Source organism: Sporothrix brasiliensis (genome assembly GCF_000820605.1).
Source record: "Sporothrix brasiliensis 5110 chromosome Unknown Cont21, whole genome shotgun sequence".
Lineage (NCBI taxonomy): Eukaryota > Fungi > Ascomycota > Sordariomycetes > Ophiostomatales > Ophiostomataceae > Sporothrix > Sporothrix brasiliensis.
The window spans coordinates 3,009,050-3,021,107 of NW_024467140.1; the positions used below are offsets into that span (position 1 = coordinate 3,009,050).

Here is a 12,058-nt window from a genome sequence, read left to right on the forward strand (position 1 = left end):
CTTTTCATTCTTTTCATTCTTTTCATTCTTTTCTCTCTTTTCTCTCTTTTCTCTCTTTTCTGTCTTTTCTGTCTTTTCTCTTGACGATATACGATCGACCGAAAGCATGGAGTGTCCACGACGGCTCAAGGGTTTAGCCGCCACCTCTCGGCACAGATCAAGCAGCAATATACCAAGAAGCCTGACGTCTATACGAAACCACCCAAACCGTTCGGTGTGGAGATGCCACGACTGGGCGTCGTGTTCTTTTGAGGCGAGGGTGTATAGAATTTTATTTATTTGTCTTTTTTTCTGCGTCGAGTTCTGAGTCTGTACATACGTTTTGTTTTTCTTCTGTCGGTCTTCTTCCTCCACGCGGCAACCCACTGTGATGACCATTCCCGACGCTCGCCCTCGTCCTCGCTGGCGACGCATCATGGCGGCCATTGTCGCCGCCTGCTGCGTCGCCTACCTTTTCTTGTTTGTACAGTTGCATGCGAGAGCGCCCCATGCGTTATCTTCTTCGTCATCCTCGTCATCCTCGTCATCCTCGACGACATCCTCGCTCTCCAACAACCTCCACCTCACCGAAAAGGAATGCCGCGCCGCGTTCCCCAGCCTCATGGACCCCATCGACAAACAGGTCCGCCGCGGTCCGTTTCCGCTGCACCCGGCCTCCGATCTCGGCCCGCTGCAGGCGCGTGTTCGCAACGGCCGACTCCGCATCCTGTCTGCCGAGAAACACAGCATGCTGCCGCCCGAACTGCTCGACGCACGCGTGGCGACGCTGCACCAGATTGAGCGGGCGCTCCTGACAGCGCCATCCTCGCCTGGCGGTGCAAACGCACTCGACACCGTCTTTTCCGTCAACGTCCAGGACCAGCCGTACGGCTCCGCCTGGACGTACTCGCTGCCGGCCTACGCGGCCCCCACGGCCGGCAACGCCCCCATCGGGCGCGCCTTTCTCATGCCGCACTTTTCGTTTTGGGCGTGGCGGCCGCGCATGGTGGGGTCGTTTGCGCGGGCGGCGGCGGCCATTGACGCGATCGAGGCGCGTCTGCCCTTTGCCCGGAAACAGGCGCAGGCCGTCTGGCGCGGCACCGCGCGGTTTGCGAGCGCGCACCACCCGGCGCTGCGGACCGACCTGCTCCGGGCGACACGCGGCCAGCCCTGGGCGGACGTGCAGGAGCTGGCGTGGCTGCCGGAGGTGGTGGACAACGACAACGGGACGGGGGCCGTGAACGCGCTGGCGATGCAGGACGCCAGCAACGGCCTGATGATTGAAGACTTTTGCCGGTACAAGTACGTGGTGCACACCGAGGGCATCACGTACAGCGGGCGGTTCCAGTTCCACCAGCTGTGCGGCAGCGTGGTGCTGACGGCGCCGCTGGCGTGGATGCAGCACACGACGCACCTGGCGCGGCCGCTGTATGCGTCGGATGTCTTGGGAGGCGGCGGCGCGACGACAACCGCCGACGAAGAACAGGCGTGGCCGCACGCGGCCCCCGACGCGGCCAACATTGTGTTTGTGGCCCCCGACTGGTCGAATCTGGGCGCCATGGTGCAGTGGCTGGAAGACCACCCCGCCGTGGCCGAGGGCATTGCGCGGCGGCAGCGCAGTCTGTTTGCCAGCGGCCCGCACGGCCGCGGCTACCTCAGCCCGGCCGCGGAGGTCTGCTACTGGCGGGCGCTTCTCGCCGGCTGGCGCCAGGTGGTGCAGTACAACGACACAGAGGTGGGCGAGGGTGTGCCCTGGGAGCTGTTTTCGCTGGAGCCAAGGTGGTAGGGGGGGTGGGGGGTCTGGGTCTGGTTGGAGTGGTGCGGACAGACGCATGTGGAAGCTGGAGCTCGTCACGCGTCGCGACTGGCCCTCCGCCGCCGCCGGCCCACGGGCGCCTGGGGCTCGACCTCCATCATGTCCAGCCACTCCAGCGCAAACCCGACGAGAATCCGCGACCAGTCCTGCACCACCGGCCGGTCCACGTGCTGTCCGTCGTCCAGGAGCGTGCCCGCGTGCGCAGGCTTCGCGTCCGGCACGACGGGCAGGACGGCGACGCCGCGGCGCATAAAGGGGATGTGGTCGTCCCGGTCGGTGGCCCAGCCGCTGGCGAGGTCGAGCTGGTGGACGGGGGTGGCGTGGTCGGGCAAAAAGGCGGCCGAGGGGTCGTCCGTGCCCAAGCCGCCGTTGCTGCTGCTGCTTGTCAGCAGACCCAGCCCGCGCAGGCGCTGCTCGACCCGCGCCATGGCCTGGTAGGCCCAGTGGGTGGTCTGGTACCGCGACGGCACGCGCGGTCGGCTGCCCCCGAGCAGGTCCAGAAGCAGCAGCAGCGAGATCTGGTTGAGGCGGTTCGGGTAGCCGTAGAGCGAGGCCGCCAAGGCCGGGTTGGTCTCCTTTTCCCAGGCCGCAGCCAAACCTTCGCTCCCTGAAACGTCTGCCGTGGCGCCGGCGCCTTTTTCGCTGTCTTTGCCGGTGGGCACGCCGTCCACAAACACCACCTGCAGCCCCATGTCCATCGGCACCGTCCCGCCTTCGCCCAGCTCCTGCATCTCCCGGTACATTTGCGCGGCAAAGCCGTCCAGGCTCCGCGCCACGTGCAGCAGCAGCGCACACGACACGGCCGCGTCCGTGGCCCCCACGTACCCGGCCGGCACGCCCGTCGAGGGCGTCGCGTAGTGCGTCGCCAGCGTCAGCAGGTTGGCCTGCCCCGGCCGCGTCCAGGGCGGCTCGCGGCGGAAGACGAGGTTGGCCAGGTGATGCGCCACAAACTTCTTCTTCTTGTCCTTGGGGTCCTGCGTGTACGTCGTCGCGTTCTGCCACTCGACCGTCCAGTCCGGCAGGTTGGCCGCAAAGTACTGCACGAGATGGTCTTGGATGTCGGCGTGGCCTTCGGAACCGGGCGCGCGCGGCTGCAGAAACGGCGCCAGCAGGTCGCCCGCCACAGGGTCGAGCTCGGCCTCCGACACACCCGGTACTTGTCGGAGGAAATTGTCAGAGAGCGGCTTGTATGCGAGGCCGTGCCGGGCGAGGGCGAGCGAGGCGAGGAGAGAAATGGAGAGGTGCATCGTGAGCGTTGGGATGTGGGATGTGGAATGATAGGAAAGAAGGGGGCTGTTTTGTTTCTCGGTTGTTTTCGTTCACCTCACTCAGCCTTGTGTCGTTGTGATGTGAAGCACAATGTATGGATGACTGGGATGGTAGAATGAGAGTACGAATAATGGGCCAAAATAACAAAAATAAACGACAAAAATAAATAGCAGAAAAATAACATCAATAGACGGGCACGAGTCAACGCCGAGACTGATTTCCGTCAACGATACTCGTCACGCCCGAAGCTTGACGTTTTGATTTTCTGATTTTCTGATCGTCTTTCTTGTCATTTCTTGTCTTTCTTGTCAGTTCTTGTCTTGTCTTTTTTTTTTCATTCCTAGTCTTTCTGGCGGAGAACGACCGTCTGATGTTTCTCTTTTTTTCTTTTCCATGTCCGCATACATGCCTCGTCGTCCCCTTACCTCGTACCCTTGCATCGTCCCCGACTCTCCCTCCTCTCCCTCCTCTCAACTTGGACCCAGGCCTGAAACAAGACTTGAAGCAAGTCCAGCCGACTCCTGGGACGAGCAGAATGCGACGTGCCGCAGATGTTCGTTTGATCGCCCGCCAATCAGCAGTCTGCATGTCGTGTACGTGCACGGTCGTGCCGGGCTCAGTAGAGCGCTAAACAGACAAAACCCGCTGAATGTCGTATTTTACAGCGCTGTGAATTAGGAGCCACAACCCCGTGGACCATTTTACAGCGCTGCAACGATGACCTACAACCCCCGTGGCACTTCTCCAACACGACGTGTTTCAGGACCGACGACGAAGGCGTGAAAAAGGAGGACCAGGAAGAACAGGAAACAGTAGCATCGAGAATGGGACAAGAACCACGACAAAACAAGAGACACTACGACGTCGAGACGTACGGGCAATAAGTATTGTGACAAGAGAGAGGGTGGGGAGACGACGTAGAAGGCATGGAGGATGCTATTTTTGATCGCCATGGATCTGTAGGGCAACAACAAAAGAGGAAAAGAACATCACGGCGAAGAAGAACAGCACCGATGAGAAGCAACCAGAGGAAGGGGTTGATACAAAACCAGTGTGAGGCACGTCAAGTCGAGAGGCTGGTCTGGTTTCTTTTGGTTGCCTCGCTTCGTCTTTCTTTCTTCTCTCCTGTTTTTGTTTCTCTTTTCCTTTTCTCCTTTTTCCCATTCTCCTCCTCTCGTCTTGTATCTCATCCTATCCACTCGTCTTTCTCTTGGTTTTCGTTTTCTATTGTGTTCTTCTTCCCATCCTTTCTTTCCCTTCTCACCAGGCTGGCCCTCCGGTCTATTTGCTATTGACATTAAAGTCTCGATACGTCTTGTCTTGTCCATCCACTTCCACTCCTTTTCTCTATTCCTCCTTCACACCACACTCACACCCACAATGAACGCAAAGTACGAGTCCGTCGGCCGCCCGGCCAACCACCACGACGACGACCTTGACGACGAGGACCTCGATCTCGAACTCGACCTGGCCCTCGGCCGCCACAGCAGCAGCAGCACCGAGGTCGACGAGAGCCTGCTGGGCGGCAAGAACAACAAGCTCGGCGGCACCAGCGAAGACAAGCTCGACCGCCGCCTCGCCCGCCAGCAGCAGCGCGCCCTTCAGCGCCGCCGCCGCTCCGTGCGCGCCTGTGTCGGCACGTGGGCGCGCTGGGGCCTGGACACGATCCTGCTGCTGGCCATCCTGGGGCTTGTGGCCCGCCAGCAGACGATGTCGTCGTCGTCGTCGTCGTCGTGTGCCGGTGCCGGCCCCGGCCGCCTCCTGGACTTTGGCGGCGACTTTACCGGCGTCGGCCCGCGCGTCAGCCAGCAAATCACCCGCTTCACCTCGGACCCGTCCTATGCGCCCATGAACACGTCCGAGTTCTTCACCGAGGCCGTCCTCCAAAAGTGGAACCACCTCATGCCCGTCGGCATGGGCTTCGTCTGGGTCAACGACACCCACCGCTACCACGACCTGCCCACGCCCATCGACTGGCCCGACAAGACCGTCTTCACCACCTCCGTCACCCACCAGATCCACTGCCTCTTCACCATCGCCCAGACCTACTCCGGCCTCACCAGCGGCCACCCCATCCCGCCCGACCACCACTGGCACATGATCCACTGCATGGACTACATGCGCGAGGCCATCCTGTGCAGCTCCGACATGGCCCTCGAGGGCCACGAGACCACCTTCCCCGACGACAACGGCGGCTCCGACGGCTGGGACTCCAAGCACGTCTGCAAGGACTACCGCGAGGTCAAGGCCTACCTCGAGAGCGTGCGTGCCTATGACGACCAGCTGATCTACTAGACGGCGCCGTGCTGTGATGCTGTGCGCGTCGTAGGAGTTGTGTCTCTTTTGGTTCTCTTTTTTCCTTGTCTCGTCCCTGTTCGTCAACTTTCTTCGTTCATCTTCCTCTTTCGCTTCTTGTATATATGGATCGGGCATTCTAAAATCCACAAACACGTTAAAAAGACTACCAACACAAATAAACTTTATGATCGGGACCGCAAGGAAGACATGCTGTGACGGAATGAGTATACGATCCGTTGATATGGCGTTGGCGCTCGTCGGCATTCTCTTGAATCATGGAATTCGCATGCCGGGGCCGGTGTAGGGACGCTGACAACACAGCAAGGTAAGGATGGCACCACCGTCCGGTAGGACTTCTCTAGGCTGTGATGGTCCATTGCCATGATCGTCTCTTGCCTCCTTACTTTGTGGCTGTCCAGCGCCCCAGCATGCTCACCGAGACAAGATGCCAATGCCAGAGAAAAGGGCCGCAAGCGGCGCAAGGATGCGACGCCCACAAAGCGATGACCAGATCAGGGAATCATCCAGAAACGAGCACGGGCGTACAGAGGACACAGCAAAGAGGCACGGAACGTAACACGCAGCGATAGGACAAGCGATGATGTGTTTAACGACGTACACAACGAGGCGGGAGAGGGCTGTGGCGGTGCCCGGTCCGCTGTGAAACGCCCATCCGCACGACGGTGTTCTATGCAAGATATGTTGTTACGCAGCACAGTGCTTCTTCCTTCCCACTCGTAGCTTTGTTCGACGGGTTCTGCTCTGGCTACCAGTTTGTCCCATGGTCGCAGTGATTGCTTCGATGGCCGTGGCGGTAGTGCAGCAAAGGTCTCGTTTGTTCAACAAACCCCCTTTTCGTTTCTACGATGTATACCGTCTCGTAATTGGCTCGTGAGGAGACGGCGGGAAGGATACATGTGCGCGAACCAAAGAGAGGGAAAAATAGCTGGTGTCAGGGAATGTCTTCGGCAGCACTCTGGAGTTGCATCACCCATGCGTCCTTTGTCGGCTCTACTCCGTTTTCTAGCAAGACTGTCCCTGCTTCAACGTACATCGTACACAAAGCAAAAAGAAACCGGAGAGGGCAGGGGGTGACGCACCCGAAGCAACATCAGAGTCCCTACAGACTGTCATGCACGAACCTGGACGCAGGACAGGCAGACACAGCAGGCATCCTCATTTTCACTTCGGTCACGATTTCGACGCTTGACTCTCATCCGACGGGACCATGAGGTCAAACACTGTGACATGCTGGCCATTGTGTCGATTTCTGTTGGGCCTATTTGTTTTCGTCTCTTGGTTCTCGGCTTCTTTGGAGAGAAAAGAATCCTTTGTGTAGGGAGACTTTTTGGTCTCGTGTCAATGGTGGTGGTACCAGGCCTTGGTCACAGGCCGATGGGTTTTGTTGGTGCCACAGTAGAGGGCTTTCCCTCCAACGCCACTGCATTCTCAGTCTGCACGGTAAAGCATCGGCGAGGCCAGTCCAGTAACTAGAACTAGACGCAGGATGAATCCAAAGGTGGCCCTCGTGCATCCAATTATTAAACACGATGATGACCCATCCGTAGGTGCCAGAGAGGGTGTGAGGTGGGCGGCTTCTTGTTTCTGTGGGCCTGGGCTATGTCGAGTGACCGTTTTTCGTTTTCCTTCTGCTGACGAGCACCCAAGCACTTGGTTCCAGTCCAACTTTTTGCCATGGGACAAAACGGGTGTGGGGCTCGCTCATTGGAGTTTGCCGTCGAGGGCACACCATTGATATCAAGTTGAGAAAGCCGCTCCACATCTTGACATGGGTGCGAGTATATTTCTGGAAAGCTAGAAAGTCCTGATATGGGCAAAACGAGTTTACCTTTGAAATGTCCATCTCCGTCTTGCAAGACTTGCTCTTTGTCGTTCCTCTGGTAAAAGTTCTGACCAAGATGTCACAGGGAAAGCCAGAGTAAAAGTGAAGCGGGAGCCGTGACAAAAGGGAAAACGGGTCGTCGGTTGGATGGCCCCAGAGAGACCTTGCAGCATGCCAGGCCAAAGGGCCCAGGGTGTACGAAGTAGCCCATTCAAAACTAGGCCCGAGAGTATCGGACCTGCAAGGTAAAAAGCCCGCGCGTGTGCCAGCTCATGCTGCGCTGTTTATATTGCACCTCCTGCTACATCGATCTTCTACACCTTTAGCATTCGGAAGTGGAGTAACAGGAAGAGCAAGGAAATAAGATAAGAAATAAGAAATAAGGACTAGGAAATAGGAAATAGAAAACAGGAGACTCGGGGGGAAAGAATTGCAGACGTGCGTCTCCAGGTGGCTGGCTTATGGTGTGCTTGCAGGCAATTGGTCGGAGGCGAAAGAGACACTGGCGTCTTTACTGTGCATGTCCTGTGCTCCCGTCCAATATCGGGTCTCGATATATCGGTTTCCAAATGTGTTTTGTCTTTTCGTTTCGAGCGCAGCATTCGTCCAAGGAAGTGATTATTCTTCCCATAAGTTATAGTGAACAGGCAAACCACGCTTGGCAAGAGCCACCGACTTCTTTTCGCATCCTCCTCTTTCCTGCTGCTCTGTGTCTTTTTGAACCTTGGGAAAGAGCGACGGGCAAAACATATTTGCACAAGGGTGTATCTTTTGCCCGTGTTACCGGGAAGGAGCAAGCGGAAAGGCCAGTACTGAGAAGGACCAGGCCCACTGACATTCCCAAGTGCCAAAACGTTGGACACCAAGAGGTTAGCAGCAAAAAAAAAAAAAAAAAAAAAAGCAAAAAAAACCACGCAACTTGTTTGGGGTGCTGTCTGCTCGCTAAAATACAACAACGAACAACGTACCCTTGCAATACCCCGTTCCGACCAACCAACGACGACATACCCCTGTATCATGTTGCCTGGTGTTGTTTCCATCCCGCGTTGACACCGAACGGGAGAAAACCACTTTGTTTGGCTATGAAAAGGCTAGGCTTTGCCTGAAAAGACAACAAAATGGGCACGGGACACGGGATACGGGAGGGTCTTGGAGAGTGTTGTATTCTATTTCTCCCTTGTCTCACCGGGGACCCAGTCGTCTAGCATTCAGACGCCCATCCTGCTTCTTTTCTATCGTCTGACCCTCGTATTGTCGGTCGGCTTTGGGGCTTCCTTCGAGGGGATCGTTCTGTCAGTTGAGGCGAGAGAAACATAGCGAATGCAAACCACAAGAGAAAGAGCTCGCCTCTGCGACATGCCTCGTACTTGGCAGGGCTTGGCCAAGAGGAGATGTCTAGACACTTTGTGCAAGTGGCCTCGACGGGTCAACAGTGAGGAACTTTTGACGAATTACAGAGGCGTTTAGTTTAGATGACGGGCGACCGAGAAATGTGCACCAATAAGATTACAATCTCAACGTCGTCGGTTTTCCAGCGCCTCGGATGCTCTATTTCTCAGAGTATCTTACCTGTGCCGCATGCGCCTTTGCAATACATCAGATGCATCGCCCGGCAATGGAATTGGCTTCCTTTATCTATGGCTTTTAGGGCAAAGAGGAAGAACAAGCCAAGTAGAACAAGGCAACGGTGGCTTTCGCAAAATGTATACTTTGCCATTTATACACCATTCACCGAGTATACTGGTGCGTTGGCAAAAGCTGACGACAAAGAGCTACTTGTCAATACAGTCCTTCGTACGCACTAACACCGCCATCAGTGCGCTCGTCTCGTCGGTTTGCATGACGTGTTGGTCTCTAGCGGCAAGGTCGCCATGGCCGACCGACTTCGCGGACTCCGGTTTCGCCATCAACTATCTCAACTACTGCTTTCCGTCACATTGTCTTTTCTAATATGTTTTTGCCATATGACTGGATGCTTTCCTCGTATTCCGAATCAAACATGTATTATTACTGAGTACGTACGTTGCGTCGTTCATGTAACAAACAGAAACGATCCAACAATATAGATATTTGCTCAGCCGTGGCAACCGGCGTGAATGGAATGCAGCGGGAATGACACTTCTTGCCGCATCATAATTAGTGGCACAATGGGCTTATTAGATATCCAGTGAGCCAGTCCACCCCAGACTTAGCAGAGTGCTGGGCTTCCTTGGTTGTAATTAGAATGCTTGCCATCACCCAAGATTGGCGGGATCAGCGGGAGGGGATGTTGAATCGAGCTGACTACACACGAGTTTTTGTTCTGTCGAGGCAAATCGGAAGCTTCCGGTGGGCTTGCAAACGGCGCTTGGTGACAAACTAGTCCTTTCTCTACGATGTATGTACTCTGTATTTCAATTCATCTCCTGTGCTTCCCGATTTCTTATGGCAATACGGCACACTCCTGCCTTTTCATCTTCTTGTCGTCGTCGACACATCCTTGTGACCGGAATGTTTAACGACGGTGATTTATTTATTCAAAGATTTTGTCTGCAAAACTAGATTTGGGTGCGGCCTCTCATTTTGGTAAGGTACCTTTTGCCTACACGGGATTCCCTGTGAATATCTACCCGTAGTTTGCATGTTTCGGCACGGTTGAGAGACAAAACCGATTCTCGTCTCCATCCAGCACTGACAGATGGCTATTCCCGGCAATACGACGGACTAACAGACGATCATAGTAATCTGCCACAGAGCGTATCGCCTACGAGGAACCACCTGTAGACCTCACGATCGATGGCCGTAATCTAAATCATATCAGCGCCATTGGCGATTTGTACCTTTTTCAACCGTGTTCATCTCTTCTGAGTCCTTAATGCCCCTGGAGTTCCAATATCCAACCTGTGGGATGAGAAGGAGAGTAGCCACGAGACGAACGAAAAGGGGCCAGGTCTTTTGATGGAGTAATACAACATACGACGTACTCCTTACGCAGCACAGACTTACTCTTGTACATACGATACGGCATGCAATATGCCGCTAATGGACCCCAGACTGTATTGGATTTTGTCTGTTTTGTCTCACACTCCATTCTTTCGCCGCTCTTCTCTTCTTTCTCTCTTTCTGCTGTCTAATACTTAGTCTATTCAAGAGAGAAAAGCTGACTTGAAACAAGGCTATGATCGTAATAGCAAAGAGACAGTTTTTGCGATCTGAATCAATGGCTAAACAGCAATATTGTCGATATGCCCATTTAGATAAGATCTTTGCCCCAACGACAGCTAGCCAGCAGTAGCGGACCAACCAGTAAGAGTAGGCTCGTTGGCAAAGAACACAAGGCCGAGCCCTCTCCGACGGCCGCTTCTTCTCTTCGCGTTGGTCAACGACATACATGTGAATAGAAAAACTGGGCCGGCGAAAAATACGTCGTACGTCTTCTCAGTGTTCCTACAGCCGTAAATGGTCCGCCCTGCCATGGACTGGCCAGGCCCACCTGCCGACTATCCATTCAATTATGTTTTTTTCTTTCCAGTGGTTCACAGCAGGAGCGTCTCGTAGTGCTTTCCCCAAAAGAGCGAAAAGTGGACCGACCAAAACAGTTGCCAAAGTAGAAGCACGGAAGGAAGGAAAACAGGGCGAAGGCAAAATGAGGAAGGTACAGACCGGGGAGGGTTTGCAAATTGACTCGTGTCTGCACTCTTACCACATTGGTTGTAAGATTATCTCTCTTTCGAGTGCAACACAGAAAATGAAATAAACTGAATGTAGACGCTTTTTGTTTTTATTGCAGGTGTCGAAATCGCCGTCTTTGAGATGATGAAGACGCCACTAGCCTAAACTGGGATAGGACTGCCTTCAGTGCCCTAACAGGACAAGCGGAGCGAGGGGTTCTTCTTAGGGAAAGGGGAGGGGGGGGGGGGGACAACGGGCGAACAGAGAGCGACGGCATCAGGTGTGAAATTCGGAAGGCGGGATGGGACAGTCGGATTGGCCAGGCCAGCAGGCCTCACCCAGCGCTCCCCTCTAGTGCGATTCGGGCGTCGAGAGAGTAAAATGGTCGCCTCACTCATTACGAACGGTGATTGGCGCCCTCGTCGACGTTAAAAAAGCTCGATGTTGGGATATTCCCATTCCTATGCCTATCTTGTCCATCCTGTCGTTCCGGTCCTGTATTAGTTGTTTTAACACAATAAAAAACAGTTTGCTCATCACATTCGGCAGATTGTCTGTTTTTCGATCGCCTTGACTTTCACTTTCCCTTCTTCTTCTTCTTCTTTTTGTAAATGGCGGACGTAATCCCACTATGGTGGAGTAATACCAAGCAGGACGTAGAGCACAGTAACACTTCAGTAAGGAATTCTGTCCTCTACAGCTTACAGAACCACAATGTGCACAGCGAGAGACAGGTGGAAAGTGGCCTGAAGAATACGACGTACCAAGACTTCATATTATGGGGGCCCAACCAACGGGTGTCCGTACCGGACAAGGCAGGCGCGAAAGCAGGGGGAAGGGGCTGCTAAAGGGAAACTGATTGGTGTGGGTGGGTGCCGTGCCACTCGCTCCTTTCACTGGTCCCAGAAAAGAACGCCAGGCTGATGAAATAGAAAGTGCTTCAGTTTTGATGACCATCAGACAGATATTTTGAGTGCAGGGTACGCGGGTCAATGCGGGCTTCACTGGGGCGAGGTATTGTATCCGGTACTCCGTACTCCGGCTTGATACAGCACAAATACGTGCGGCTTTCTGTTGTTCCTTCTCTCCCTGCCCGTCTGTCTCGCCGCTTCCTCTTCAGCCAAGCGAGAAAAAATGGGGAAAGCGGTTGCGAGACGAGGAAACGAATAGTTTGGCAATGCCCGACAAAAAAAACACCGGAA

At 54.9% G+C, this 12,058-nt stretch overlaps 2 protein-coding genes across 2 annotated transcripts; one reads left to right on the forward strand and one right to left on the reverse strand.

Moving 5' to 3' along the window:
- Positions 1–523: 523 nt before the first annotated feature.
- On the reverse strand, positions 524–3,042 carry SPBR_04697 (uncharacterized protein; the record flags this gene model as incomplete). Its single annotated transcript, XM_040762974.1, has 2 exons — positions 524–1,747; positions 1,870–3,042. The coding sequence occupies 2 exons, from the start codon at positions 3,040–3,042 to the stop codon at positions 524–526; spliced, it is 2,397 nt and encodes a 798-aa protein (XP_040615904.1).
- Positions 3,043–4,444: 1,402 nt separating this feature from the next.
- SPBR_05204 (uncharacterized protein) lies at positions 4,445–5,359 on the forward strand (the record flags this gene model as incomplete). Its single annotated transcript, XM_040763481.1, has 1 exon — positions 4,445–5,359. The coding sequence occupies one exon, from the start codon at positions 4,445–4,447 to the stop codon at positions 5,357–5,359; it is 915 nt and encodes a 304-aa protein (XP_040615905.1).
- Between the last annotated feature and the right edge of the window lie 6,699 nt (positions 5,360–12,058).